Source organism: Mirounga angustirostris, unplaced genomic scaffold (assembly GCF_029215605.1).
Source record: "Mirounga angustirostris isolate CCGP_5_RB_7025 unplaced genomic scaffold, mMirAng1.0.hap1 SCAF_15, whole genome shotgun sequence".
Lineage (NCBI taxonomy): Eukaryota > Metazoa > Chordata > Mammalia > Carnivora > Phocidae > Mirounga > Mirounga angustirostris.
This window is the reverse complement of record NW_026991723.1, coordinates 86476211-86490802: the sequence shown is the minus strand read 5'-3', so window position 1 is coordinate 86490802 and position 14592 is coordinate 86476211. Positions and strand designations below refer to the sequence as shown.

The following is a 14592-nucleotide window of genomic DNA, read 5'->3' as shown; positions in this document are numbered from 1 at the left end:
CTCTGCCATGATTCCTTCTCCAAACCCAGTGTAGTGGTCTGCCCCTAAAGATATCTGGATCCTAATCTTTGGAACCTGAGAACAGTACCTTATTTGGAAAAAGGGCCCGAGCAGATGTGATTACAGGAAGTATTTTGAGATGGGGAGATTACCTTGGATTATCCACGTGGGCCCTAAATGTAATCATAAGTGTCCCTATAAAGAGGAAGGCCAAGGGAAATTTGACTGCAAACAAGAGAGGAAGCCATGTGAGGACCTCAGCAGAGAGAGAGAGATTTGGAGATGCCACACTGCTCTCTTTCAAGAAGGAAGAAAGAACCCCAAGGCAAAGACGGGGATTCTCCCCAAGAGCCTCTGGAGGAAGCACAGCCATGCTGACATTTTGATTTTAGTTAGTGAAAGTGATTTTATTTTATTTTTAAAGATTTTATTTATTTATTTGCCAGAGAAAGAGAGAGAGTGCACACAAGCAGGGGGAGCAGCAGACAGAGGGAGAAGCAGACTCCCCACTGAGCAGGGAGCCTGATGCGGAACTCGATCCCAGGACCCTGGGATCATGACCAGAGCCGAAGGCAGACGCCGGAAAGTGATTTTAGCTAGTAAAAGTGACTTCAGAATTTTGCCCTTCAGAACTGTAAAAGAATAAATGTGTGTTTTCTTAAGATGCCAGTGTGTGCTAATTTATTATAGCAGCAATAGGAAACATAAAACCCAGTGACCCTGGGAAGAAACACAAAGCCCATTTGTGGCCTAAGAGTTTGCTCCTGGAAGACCTGGCAGGCCCAGGTGGTGCCAGGAAGCTGCATGGCTTGCGCCAAAGCAAAGAAACTGTCTCTGTTGTCCGAGGTGGAGCCCAAGCACCAGGCATGCTGGGTGCAGCTTCCCACCCCCTCAGCCAGCTAGTGATGCCCTGGCCCACAGTCCCTTGGGTGCCCTTCTCAGTGTGGGTCTTTCTGGGCTTGGGCAGAGCCTCCATCCTTCTTCCCTCAGCCCACGTTGCAGCAAGCTGATCTCCTCCTGGAACCTGACCCAGACCACCTTTTTTTTTTTTTTTTTTTTTTTTGAGAGGGAGATTGAACACAGAGGGAGGGGGAGAAGCAGACTCCCCACTGAGCAGAGAGCCCAGATATGGGGCTCTATGCAGGGCTCTGTGCGGGGCTCTATGCGGGGCTCATCCCAGGAATCTGGGATCATGACCTGAGTCAAAGGCAGCCGATTAACCAACTGAGCCACCCAGGCGCCCCCTGACCCAGACTTCTAAGGCTGCAGCCTATCTGGTGGCCCTGGGTCGCAGGCCTGTCCTGCCCCCTCAGGGCTGACGCTAGGGACTGCTCAGAGCTCCAGTATCTTCCCACTATCCCCCCCTCTCCCAACGACCCCCCCCCCCCCGCCACCTGAGGGTAAGTGTGCAAGTCTCTGGGGTGGATAAGCCTGGGTTTCTTCAGAACCTCGTCCCCTCTGGCCTCTGATCTTGCAAGGGGAGAAGAGGCCAGGGAGGGAGTTCAAGTGTACAACGATGTGTGATACAGTTCAAGGTGTGTGATGCAGACACAGAGGGGTGGACAGGGGCTGGTCAGGCCCCACACACAGGCCCAGCCAAGCGGTGGGTATAGGCCTGGAGCCCTCAAGTCTTCTGGAATCTGATTCCTGGCAGCATGTTCTCCTCTTTGCCTTCCCTGGCCCTGCCCCCCTGGTGATCCAGAGGTCATCACAGAGGAGAGACGTGGGTGAGGGACAGAACTCGGAATGGGGTCAATGTGGATGCTGCCACCCACCAGTGGACCCACAGGGGGGTTGGCAGAGAGAAAGGGGACCACCTCCGGTGGCCCTCTGTGCCTGGCACAGCCTCAAGCTGGACATGCTTCTGTCCCACCCACTGTGTACCCCTCTTGCCCTGGCCGCAGTCTTCCAGGATCTACAGGGTCCTGGTGAAGTGTGGATGACAGTACCTCAGCCCCCCCAAGCCCCTCCAGCTCCCTGGCCCTGCTGCAGGGGGCTGAACGTAGGTGTCAGTTCACCATCAGTGTGCTAGGAGGTGGGGGCCAGTGAGGGCTGCTGCTGGTCTGGGGCTGGGCCTGGAGTGGGGAGCCACAAGTATTCAGTCTAGAGCTGGACTCTGCTTCTGCGGCCTCCATCCCTCTCTGGGGGCCACGTCCCTGGGAGTGATGCTAATAGGAGCCCGCCCTTTGCTCTTCTCCCTCTGAGGGCCCAGGGGTCAAGGAGCACAGACTGAAGACCTGGGGGCATGTGTTTATTTAGCAAGCAAGGAGGGGTTCCATCAGAAGGGCAGCCTGGGAAGCAGCTGGTGGGCTGTGTGGTGAGAAGGGTCTCCGGGCTCTCTCCTGGTGTCCGGTCGGTGGAACAGCTGGGCGGTGCCCTGGGCAGAGGTCAGCATGAGGGTGATGGGGTGGAGAGAGACGGGGGACACCTAAAAGAGAGTCAGAGGAATAAAGAGGGCAGCAGTGCTGGGCAGGGGGGACAAAGGCAGGCCCGGGACCCCCTCCCACTGCACTCTAGCTCCCATCAGCCCCTTCCTGGGCCATACTCACCGCATACTCATTCACTTATCATCGATGCACTGGTCTGTGGGGGACAGAGTGGTCAGCATGGGCAGGAATTTGTGGGGGGGGATCCCTGACCTCCAGGGCCCCTGTGCAGCCCCTGGGCTGCCCTGGGCCCCAGCCTGGCCAGCCGCAGAAGATCTGGGGGTTCCCTTCAGGGATGGTGCAGCAGAGGGGTGGATGATGGGGGCAGGGGACGGGGAGAGAAGCCAGAGGACAAGCAGAGCTGGGTGATACCCATTCTCCAGAGGAGGCAGATAAGGCCCAGCCACGTGCCTACTTGGGCACCAGGCCTTCTGCCTGTTTCCCTGCTGAGTCCTGACAACCCCAGCAGCCTTGGGGAGGCACCTGCCCAGGCCAGGCCACCTGAGCACCTCCCAAGTCAGTGGTGAGCAAGCCCCAGGGCAAAATGGGTGCGAGCCCAGGACAAGCAGACCTGGGTAGAGGAGAACATGGCCAGGCAACTAGGTGGGAAACTTGGACCCGGGCTCTCTGTCAGGGAGGAATCCTTGGGGCCCACATTGCTGGGTGCCCCGCAGACCCCTGGGTGAGTCAGGGTCTTCTTGAACCCAAAGTGGCTCCCAGGGGCTCCAGTGCCTGCAGTAGGGGCCTGAGTCTCCCCTCTCCCCCTTTCCCTCGTGAGGCAACATCAGGCCCGGACAGTCCCCATGTCCCCTTCTCCTCTCCGTCGCTGGCAGTTACCAGTGGGGACAGGGAAGATGATGTGGTCATCGGTGAGGCCCAGGGATTTGGCAAAGCCGGTGAAGTATTCCTTCAGAGCAGTGGGCAGCTGCTTGGTCCTCCCTATGGTCAAGGTGGTCAGTGAGTGGGCAGGCGAATGTTCCATAAATATTGTTGAACATGGGAACGAGGCCTCAGAGCCCTTCCTCGTGACGGGGGTGGGGGTGGGGACGGATCTGCAGGAAGACACCTCACCCACCTCCCAGGGGCTCAGAGTAAAGGGGACCTTGGGGGCTGGGTGGGATGGGCCTCTTTTCCCCCAGCGTGAGCAGGAGCCGGGTCCCAGAGGCGGTAGGTGAGGACCCACCATAGAGGGTGATCTTGAAGTACTCCTGGTTTTTGTAAACTTTCTTGAAGAACACCATGGCAAACTGGTTGTAGTTGGTGGTCATCACCTGCACGGTGTAGCTCTGCACTCCGACGTAACCTGCAGGGTGGCCGGTGAGGGGTCAGCCCGCCCTGGCCCGGTGTGGGAAACAGTTCTTTCCTCCCCAGCCCCCACAGGTCGGCGTCTATGCCCCCTGGAGATCTGCCCCACTCAGGACTCACGCTTAATGTTGCCCAGGGTGAACTGGCCAGGCAGGGAACTTGGGACAAAAGTTCTGATCCAGTGGTCGCAGCGCTGGTTCCTGTGGAAGCAAATGATGGGTGGGTAAGAGGGTGACCGTCCAGCGGCGCCCAGGTGGCTCAGTCGGTTAAGTGTCTGACTCTTGATTTTGGCTCAGGTCCTGATCTCAGGGTCCTGGGATCGAGCCCCGAGGCAGGCTCTGTGCTCAGCATATCGGCTTGAGATTCTCTCTCCCTCTCCCTCTGCCCCTGCGCCAGCTCGGGCGTGCGTGCACACACACACACTCTCTCTCTCTAATAAATAAATAAAATATATTTTTAAAAAAGGTGACAGCCCGGGGCGCCTGGGTGGCTCAGTGGTTGGGCGTCTGCCTTCGGCTCAGGTCATGATTCCGGGGTCCTGGGATCGAGCCCCGCATAGGGCTCCCTGCTCCGCGGGAAGCCTGCCTCTCCTTCTCCCACTCCCCCTGCTTGTGTTCCCTCTCTTGCTGTGTCTCTGTCAAATAAATAAATAAAATCTTAAAAAAAAAAAAAAGTGACAGCCCACCCTGCTCCGATGGGTCTGGCTTTTCCCCATTGAACCCATCCCTGCCGGTCCCTGCCTGCTCTGTCCTGAGCCACCTGACTCTCCTTCCAGCACCTTACTGTCCTTCCCTCTTCGGGGTCCCCCACCCCCACCCCAGGGATTTGTCCCCAACTCTTATCTTGTGGCTTCCTGCTGTAACCTCTCCTGTGGGGTTCACCCTCCAAGGCTCCACTCTGCTCGATGCCAGGGACTTCCTTAGCTCTTGGGCCAACCCTGACCTCTCACATGCATCCTATCTGATCTCCCCAAACCTGTCCTTCTTCTGTTCCTTGCGCCACAAATGCTCTAGCCTCATCCCCCAAGTGACAGAGTCAGAAACCCATAGGAGCTCGGTAATCCTTGGCTCTCCTCTCTAGGTCCTCATCTGCCCCCACCCTGGCCATCTCCCACCTGGGACTGACCAGCCTCCCTCTTTCCTCTCCCTGCTGCAGCCAGACCCGCTCATCACCAGATCCCTTTGGTACTGGTGTCTGAGGACCCTGCCCCTGTGGCCACTGCCCCCCTCTGGGCTGTTCATCAGCCCCTGCTCAGGGCACCCATGTGATGGTTTCCTGAAGGAGTTGGCTCCCTCCTCAAGGCCTAGCCTAGAGACCACCTCTCTGGAAGCCCTTGACGAAGCCTTGGGTGGGATTCCAGGCTGGATCCAGTGACCCTCCTCCCACTCTAGCACAGCCCTGCCCTCTCCGGCTCGTTCCCCCAGGACTGTCCATGTGTCTGCGCTGAAGTTACCGATAAATGTTGAGCTAGCGAGCGACGGAAGGGATAAATGCTGGGGGATCTGGTACCCAGCAAAAGGATGAATGTCCACCTCAGCTTCAGTCACCCCTCGGCTTTGACATCAGTCTGCCTCTCGGACCCAGGACGGTCCCCCCGCCGGGACCCCCTATGCTCCCCCCAGGAGGTGGTGGCTCTCACCTGATCAGGGTGGAGGTGACGTTGTAGCTGCGGTTGTCTTTCAGTTGGTAGGTGGTGGTGTACATCTTCAACTGGGCTCGTTTTTCTGTATTAATTGAATTCCCTGCTACACCTATGACGTACCATTTTCCCTGGAACTACAGAGGGGGGCCGATGATAGGCGGAGCCCAGGAACGGCCCTTGGGCGCCCCTACTGCTCCGTCCCTGCAGGTACCTCTAGGCAGCCTGACCAGGAACCAGGAGCTCCTCTAACCGGGCAGCAGGGACCCCGACTGGCCACACAGGCTTGCGCCGATGCAGCCGCAGGAGCTGGGGGCCACCAGGCCAGGAGAGAGCCCTGAGTCTGGTAGGGACAGGATGACCCTCGGCAAGTGGCCAGCTGAAGTCCCTGATCCTGTTTCCTCATCATGCAGGAGGCCTGAAGATGTTCCCACCTTGCAAGAACTGTGGGGATTATGGAAGGGATTGTGGGCCTGGGAAGTTGTGCTCAAGTGACCCTCTTGTCAGCAAAGTTGGGGTGGAGATGGGGCCATGGGGTGTGCCTTCCATCAGGGGGCCCAGGGACAGGCTGAGCTGAAGCCTGAGCCCATCCTGCCCTGACACTCTCCCTAAGACTCTGTCTCTCCCACCCTCTGTTCATACTCTGCCCCTCCAGGCCCCTTACCTGGTCATCCTGGAAGTCAGGCTGCAGGGGGATCTTGGTCAGAAATGGGGCTGGGATCAACTCTGGGGGAGAGTCCTGGGCCTGAGCCTGCAGGGCCCCCAGCAGGACAAGGCCCAGCCACAGGAGGCCTCGGGCCATGACTTCAGGGCTTAGGAAAACTGGTGTGCCAGATGGCAGCTGAAGAGGAGAAGCTAGTGAGAAGGCTGCCCCTGGGGGACCCTATTTATGGTCCCCTGGCCAATGGCTCACTCCAGGGTGGAGCGAATTTATCCTTTGCCAAATCCAGGAAAGGTGAGGCAATTGCCAGCAACTCAGGCTGAAACATTTGGCAAGCTCTCGGTCCCTTTCCCCCAGGTCAGGATTATGCAAGATGAGGGGCCCGAAGGCCAGGGAGGGGGGGAGGGGGCATTCCCCGGACCTCCACATCTCTGGCAGGGACAAGGACTCCTTTGTGTGTGGTCCATCGTCTCCAATCTGGACAAGTTGTCATCCCTGATCTCTAGGAGCCTCTGCTCAGCCCAAGCCCAGGGTGGGGTAAATGCGGAGAGGCCCCCTTCCTGCACCCGATGAAGGCAGACAACGCTTCGCACCAACAGAGTATGGGCTACTGATGAGGGAACAGAAGGCAAGCTGAGGACAAAGCAGAAACTGACACCCCACAACCCCCCCACCCATGGGATATATGTGACATTCCTCAGGCACTCCTGGCTGCCCTAAAGCTAAGGAAAGGAAAAACAAATAGTTAACTTCTAGAGATCACAATCCTGCAAGACACGAGTCTCCCTCAGTTTACAAATGTCTTAGCAATCTACAAGAACAAAGCATTTCTATCAATAACCTAGCTTCCAGAAGGAAATGCAGATACAATTAAATGTCCTTATAACCGGGGCGCCTGGGTGGCTCGGTTGGTTAAGCGTCTGCCTTCAGCTCAGGTCATGGTCCCGGAGTCCTGGGATCGAGCCCTGGGATCGAGCCCCGCGTCAGGCTCCCTGCTCGGCGAGAGGCCTGCTTCTCCCTCTCCCACTCCCCCTGCTTGTGTTCCCTCTCTCGCTGTGTCTCTCTCTGTCAAATAAATAAATAAAATCTTAAAAAAAAAAAAATTCTTTCTTGGTCGTCGGCTCTGGACCTCACCCCACCGAACCTCACTTATATTCCAAAACCTCATCACTACCTCCTGGTTCCCTCCAGGAAACGGGAGGCAGCTGAAAGTGGACCTTCCTGGCAGGGAAGGACAGAGTATGTGCCCTGTGCTCATGGAGCCCAGATCCTGGCCTCCACCCAGGGACCCCACACCAGGCCCTGGCCCAGGGTGAGATACCCTTCCCCCAGTGAAGGCCTATCGGCAGTGTTCCTCCCCTCCTCCACAGCCCACCAGCAGGAGTGGATCCAGACCTCAGCTGACCCCTAAGGGACTCGGCCCCTCCTGTGGGCCCCGTGGACAGAGACCCCAAGCTGGGCCTCCCAGCCACAAATGAGACAGTTTGACAAATCAGAGCTCTGAATACGCAGTCCCAGCTCCATCCTGGTCGGGAGACAATGAAGGACATGCCCATGCACTGGGTGAAGCAGGCTGGGGGGCTGGGGCCCAGAGCGGGGCTCTCTACCCTGCTGCTCTGGACACCAGGTACTTTGGGTCACAGTGAGTGCAAGGACTCAGCCTCATCCATGAGGCAGCACTGACACCATTTGCTGTCTCTGGCCACAGTCTTGGGCTGTGGAGCCCAGCGGCCTACACCTGGGCCCCCGGAAGTGTTTCTGTCATGGCTGATCCCAGCTTTGTCCTGGAGGGAAGCGGTTTCCTCATGGGAGCCTGGTTGTCCATGGGAGGCAGTGAAGGGTCCCAGCCCCTGGGCAGTGTCTCCTAGAAGTCACCAGGAGAGCCGCCTGACCTGAGGCGGAACTGAGGGCTCACTGGCCTCTGATGACTTCCGGGGCCTCATTGGCTCTTCTACTTGCTACAGGGGAACCAGCTCCCCTCGTCTGGGCTTTGGCTGGTAGGCCCTGAGGGAAGGGACTCTGGGGGTCCTGAGATGGGGGGTGGGGGCAGCCTCTACCTCCCTGACGCCAGAAAGTCCCCCAGAGGACCCCCGCCCTCTCAGGCCTGTCAGGGTGATGAAAGAGCAGGAAGTGAGGATGAGCAAACTTTGGAGGAATGATGTTGCCACCAAAGCCCACGTGCCCTCTGAAGGTGCCAGTGGCCACCTCTCACCCCTCTCATCACCACTCACAGCCCCAGGAGCTCCACCTCTGCTTCCCTCTCTGACCTTAAGTTTGCAGTGACTGCTGGATAGGAGGGTGACTGACAGATGGAGCCCCAGTAGGGACGGAGCAGTGTCCCTAACTAGGGAGAGGCAGTGCCTCTCTGTCACTGGACAGAATATTCTAGATTTGAACAGTCATGAGGTAGAGTGGCCAATGCTCCTTTGGTACGAATCCCCCAGCCCCTGCTCACCAGGGTACGGAGTGGGGAGGAATTAGGGCCAGGTCTGCAGCCTGAGAAAACCAGGGCCAGTTGCAAGAAGGGAGAAGGCCTGGCTCAGGGGCCCTTGGTAGAATCCTGACCCCCGAGGTGCTGCCCACCCTTGCCCAGCCCAGCCCACCCCACCCCTGCCAGTTTTCCCTTCTGTAAAGACAGCTGCGTTGCAGATGCTGTGAGGTGTTGAAAAGAAAACCACAGGCCCCAAATGGATTCACTTATGTTAAGGGCCCTACATCAGCAAGCCAAAACCTAATGCCTACCCCAATTGCAGTTTCAGCCCCCCTGCACCGCCCTCCCCCAGTGTAACCTTTGACCAGCACCACGAAATTTACGGGGAGCCCCTTCCATTTCCCTTAGAAGGGTGACCTTGGGGGCACCTGGGTGGCTCAGATGGTTGAGCGTCTGCCTTCAGCTCGGGTCATGGTCCCAGGGTCCTGGGATCGAGACCCGCGTCGGGCTCCCTGCTTGGCGGGAAGCCTGCTTCTCCCTCTCCCACTCCCCCTGCTTGTGTTCCCTCTCTCGCTGTGTCTCTCTCTGTCAAATAAATAAATAAAATCTTTAAAAAAAAAAGGGTGACCTTGCCTAAAACAACGGACTCTTTGATAATAGTTTCCTTTTTCCTGTTCCTTCTCTACCTTTAAAAACCTTTTCTTTTCTGCAGCTCAACAAAGCTCCGTTCTATTTGCTAGATGGGACGCTGCCTGATTCATGACTCATTCAATAAAACCAATTTGATGTTTTAAATTACTCAGCTGAATTTGTGTTGTTTAACAGAAGCCAGGCACACACAGGGGGCGGCGTCTCTACCTGAGGCCATCTCGGAGTTTCTGAGCAAACCCAGTCTTCTTGTGGTGCTGACTCCAGGCCTGTCTCGGGCCCACCGGCCTTATCTGTCTGTTCTTATCTTTGCGTGGGCTCAGCCTCAGCTGACAGCTGGTGATAGCCACCTCATCGCCCCTTCCTTACCTAGCTGCCTCGCCCCTCTGCTGACCCAGCCCAGGAGCCGAGGGAGGGGTCAGAGTGAAGGGGACGAGGCCTGTCCACGGATTTGAGGCTAAGCAGCGTGCTGTGTCCCAGCCATACTTTGTGGGGATCCAAGGACGGTCATGGCCATGGCTACCGCAGAGATCAGGCCAAGCTGTGGCCAATCCTAGCCAACAAGATGTGGGTGCTGGGCTGTTTGGAGCTGGAGGGGAGGGGACCAGCTGGGTGTGCCCGCTGCATTGGGTCTTAGGAAGGGAGGAGTTCTGCAGGGCTGTGGGGGGAGGGTAAGGTCAAGATGTCCACCCACTTCACGCAAGCTGCACGCGGCTTCTATGTGCAGGGGTGGAGGAAATGCCGAGAACATGCACCAAACCCTCTGCAGAGGCCAGAGGATACAGGGCACAGGTGTGGGTGGCTTTCTCTGGGCCCAGGGTCCTTCAGGTTTTGGGTGGGCACTGGCCTCCCCCCAGGTCAGTGCAGCTGCAAGCGTCCCTCCCTAATTGCTTAGCCGGGTCTGCCAGGACTGGACTGTCCCATGGCTCCTTGTTCTCTGCCCATACACCTTGGTCCCTGAGCCCTGGCATGAATGCTTGTGTCATACCCGCCCCCCATTCCTATGTTGAAAGCTGATCCTCATGCAGTAGTATTTGGAGGGGGAGACCTTTGGGAGGTGATTAGATAATGAGGGTGCAGCCCTTGTGAATGGGATTAGTGTCTTTATAAGAGACCCCAGAGACCTCCCTCACCCTTTCCACCTCGTAAGGACAGTGAGAAGGCAGCCACCTATGAACCAGGAACCAGGCACTCACCAGACACTGAATCTGCCAGTGCCTTGACCTTGGACTTCCCAGCCTCCAGAACTGTGAGAAATAAATTAAAACAATTCTTTTTTATTTGAGTATAGTTGACACACAATGTTACATGAGTTTCAGGTGTACGACATAGTGATTCAACTTCTAGTGATGCTTTGCCTCCCACAAGTGTATCTACCTTCGGTCGCGTGCGATATCATGGACTATATTCCCCAAGATGCACATGAGAAATAAATTCCTGTTGACTGAGATAGCTACCTCCCCACACTGCTGGATCCCCCCATCCTGGGCCACCTCCCCCTCCCCCACCCCTCTGGAGACCCCTGTCTTGGGCCACCTCTTCCTCCACGTCCTTAGGTCCCTTGACTCAGCCATACCCTTGACCTCTCCAGAGCATCCTCTCCGAACAGTGAATTTCCTACTTTTAGCATCTTCTGGATAGGCTGTTTATTTCCCAAATCATCAAATTACTGCAACAAATCACCACAAACCTTTGGCTTAAATTAACACATTCTGAAGGCCAAAAGTCAAAAATCAGAAGTTCACTGTGCCAAAATCAAGGTCTGGGCAAGGCCACACTCCCTCCGGATGTTCTAGGTGATTGTTCCTCGCCTCTCCTAGCTTCTGGTGGCTGCTGGCATTCCTCGGCTTGTGGCCCCACTGCTACAACATCTGCCTTCACCTTCCCTTCTCCTCTCTGTGTGTGTGATCTCACACTTGTGATGACATGCATGGCCCACCCGGGTCATCTGGGATGCCCTCCTCCTGTCAAAATCGCAACTCACTTAAAAGGTGGAATAACAAGAGGCAAAGAAAGGAGAGGAAAAAAAGGAGAAGAAAACGAAGGGAAAGACCAATCATTAGTTTTGAACATTTGCCTTCTACTATTAAAATACTGGTGAGTGTGAGAATAATTTTCTTCTTCTCTTAGAAATTTGAAAACCGAATGCACTCTGTCAGATAATGAATCAGGAATTAGAACGTTGTCAGTCTTCAAGAAAGGAAAAAAATCTGGGCCATACCAAGAAAAAAATAGCTTGTTTTGTCTGCTTTTGGAGAGAGTAACGTACACATTTAATTTATACACTTTGAAAATCAGATATTAGTACATTAACCATTAAGACATTTTTTTTTTTTAAGATTTTACTTATTTGAGACAGAGAGAATGAGAGACAGAGAGCATGAGAGGGAGGAGGGTCAGAGGGAGAAGCAGACTCCCCGCCAAGCAGGGAGCCCGATGCGGGACTCGATCCCGGGACTCCAGGATCATGACCTGAGCCGAAGGCAGTCGCTTAACCAACTGAGCCACCCAGGCGCCCACCATTAAGACATTTTTAAAAAGTAGTAATAAGGACAAAAAAATCTTGAACTTAATCACATCTGCAAAAACTCCTTTTCCCAATAAAGCTGTATTTACAGGTTCCAGGAACTAGGACATGCACATATCTTTGGGGTGCCATTTTTCAGTCTGCCATAGCCCCCTCGATCCATACAGACCCTTTCCTCCCACACCCGGGGCCCCACCTGTTGTATGCCCCACACCACAGATCTGCTCACAAAGGGACGTGGGTTCATTTCAGGAGGGGCCCAGGGTTCTGGGTGGCCTGGCCTGTGTGGGCAGCTGCAGCCGGGCTGCTCAGAGAGCTCCTAGCCTCCCCAGGGGAGGGGTATCAAAGCTCTGCTCTGTCCCAGGCAGGGCTTCTGGGTGCCCTGGAAGGTGCTGTGGCTGCGTGTGGGAGCCTTGGCCTTCTCCTGGTGTCTCCTCCTTGTTCTGCCTCACGATGCTCCCCTTCTTGCATGGCTAAGGGTCCCCACAGGCTCCCAAGTGCACACCAAGCGGTCCCTGTTGGGGGGGGTGGGAGGCTTGTGCCATATTAGGAGCAGTGGGAAAGAGGCCTCCCAAAGGGTCTTGCCAAGTATTCAAGGGCCTTGGGGTCCTTCCCTTCCCTGACCAGAGCCTCTCCCCTTCTATCTATGAATTATCCCCACTAGGAACAGAGTGAGAGGGAGCTGCTTCCTCCAGCTCCTGCCCAGGGAAGCCTATTTTAGAGTCATGGCGAAGGTGGAGGGCTGACTTCTGAACCTTGAGATTATAGACTAGAGTCAGACTACTGCCAAGAAAAGTTAAGGGGCTGGCTGGCTCAGCCCCTGCTGGAGAGCAGAGAGGGGGCTGCCGCCCCACAAGGGTGGGCAAGGAGGGGTGACTGATCTTCCTGTGATCTCCCTGTAGCTCAAGTGGACTTTGAGCAGGATCTATTTGAAAAGCAAAGCAATCTCGTGGGGCACCTGGGTGGCTCAGGTCATGGTCTCAGGGTCCTGGGATCCAGCCCCAGTTGGGCTTTCTGCTCAGTGGGGAGTCTGCTTCTCCCTCTCACTCTCCCTCTCTCTCAAATAAATAAATAAAATCTTAAAAAAAAAAAAAAAAAGCAATCCTGGCTGAACAGCAGCCTGGACATTTTTTTTTTTTTTTTAAGATTTTATTTATTTATTTGACAGAGAGAGAGACACAGCAAGAGAGGGAACACAAGAGGGGGAGTGGGAAAGGGAGAAGCAGGCTTCCCGCCAAGCAGGGAGCCCGATGCGGGACTTGATCCCAGGACCCTGAGATCATGACCTGAGCCGAGGGCAGTCGCTTAACCAACTGAGCCACCCAGGCACCCCCAGCCTAGACATTTTGAAGAGCACTCCCTCTGCAAGACAACCAGATGTAGAGTGAAGCACACATTGAATATCTGGCTGGGCTCACAACAAACAAGGCCCATGAGTAGTCTTAAGTGTGCTTTAGAATAGGGAAAAGCTGCAAAGGCATGAGCAAAGTGTCCTGAGTAAAAGTTTAGAAAAGAAACCATAGAATAAATGCAAAGAAAACAGAATGAGAAGGGGAAGAGCAGAAATTAAGAAAATAGAAACAAAGATACAAACGGAATATCAAAGTCAAAAGCTGAAGTCCCCTGGGCATTAAGCAGGGCTCTTTGCTCAATGCTTGCCAGAAACAGGAGGCCCCCCGCTGTAATGCATGAAGAAAGAAGCAGTGTAGGAACCAAGGGCAGTGAGCCTGCCCTAATATCCTGCCTAATCTTGACCAAGAGGACCAAAGGAAAATTCTGCCAAGTATTTCAGTGGAGGTGCTGGTCATTGGGTTTCCATTCTATGTTTGAAAGATGGGGCAGTTGCCAGGTGCACAAAAAATGGGAGTCTCTAGGGCACAAGTCTCTCTAGCCTCCAGCTTCTCCCCATTCATTCATTTCCCCCCAAATCCTGACACATCTCAATGCAGGACACACTAATCATTATTCTTATTTTACGGATATGGAAACCGGCTGGAAAAGGTGAAAAACAGCTGATGGTTCTCTCTCCACATCCCTCCCTTCGACACCTACCCCAACCCCCCGAAGTGCTGGGCAGGCAACAGGCTCTGTAAGCAGGTCACATTCGCCAAGGCTCCGGGTCACACCAGCAAAGGTGGCAGGAGATGCTGACTCAGCAGGGCGGGTTCGCCCACCCAGACAGCCCCTCCTGCTAAACCCAGACGGCCCACCCGCCCCACCCCCTCAGGAGCCCCCGGCTCCACAGGGGCTGCAGGAAATGGCTGCAGCAAATGCCAAAAGGCGAGTGATCCCGAAGCGGCCTCAGTTTCCCCATCTGCAAAACGGGGCCGGTTGCCCGCAGCTCTCCGATGCTGCGGTTTCCAGGGACCCACTCGCAGGTGCTCGCCCTGAATCCCCGGCCGGCGCCTGCAGCCACAACGCACCCAGCGGCGAGGGGTGGGAGGGCTCTGCGGTCCCTTCCAAGCCCCCAGCCCGGCCCCGCTTCCCCTTCCCAGGAGGGCAGCCCTAAGAAAGCAAAGGGCGCTTCAGCAGCCTCCCTGGGTCACCTGCTTCCCCGAAGCCGTCGTCCTCGCCTTCCGCGCCCGCCTCCACCGGCACGCCCAGGTCACCGTTGGGGCCCGACATTGCGGGCTCGGGCGCCGCGAGGGCCGAGCGACGATGCAAGGCGGCGACCGTCGCACTGACAGCGGGCGCCGGGCGGAAGGTGGAGGCGGCGGACAGAACGCAGGGCGAGTGGAGCGGCACCGAGAGGATGAACGCCAAGGGACCGCGGGGGTCCGCCGGACGCAAGCCCCGCCCCCACCGTGAGGTCCCGCCCACCACGCCCGGAGCTCCGTCCCTACCGCAGTCCAGCTCTCGCGCTCTCTCCCGCGAGCCCAGCTCTGTCCCCGCCCCGCCGCCAGACTCCGCCTCTCCCCGCCCACAACCTGACCCGTCTTTGAATCTCCGCCTACT

The 14592-nt window shown here is 56.1% G+C and overlaps 1 protein-coding gene across 5 annotated transcripts; it reads right to left on the bottom strand.

Moving 5' to 3' along the window:
- Positions 1–2238: 2238 nt before the first annotated feature.
- On the bottom strand, positions 2239–14516 carry LCN2 (lipocalin 2). 5 transcript variants are annotated; one of them, XM_064579622.1, is made up of 7 exons: positions 14481–14516; positions 6035–6211; positions 5371–5507; positions 3852–3931; positions 3610–3729; positions 3264–3365; positions 2239–2428 (listed from the first exon to the last, which is right to left on the bottom strand). In XM_064579622.1, exons 2-7 carry the CDS (start codon positions 6170–6172, stop codon positions 2256–2258), a joined length of 750 nt encoding a protein of 249 aa, XP_064435692.1. In that variant the 5' UTR covers positions 6173–6211; positions 14481–14516; the 3' UTR covers positions 2239–2255. The 5 variants fall into 5 exon arrangements, 4 of the variants coding, with proteins under 4 accessions (XP_064435692.1, XP_064435691.1, XP_045737975.1 ...); XM_064579621.1 differs by lacking the exon at positions 14481–14516 and adding an exon at positions 14184–14472; XM_045882019.3 differs by lacking the exon at positions 14481–14516 and adding an exon at positions 2550–2583 and having other exon boundaries at positions 6035–8618.
- Between the last annotated feature and the right edge of the window lie 76 nt (positions 14517–14592).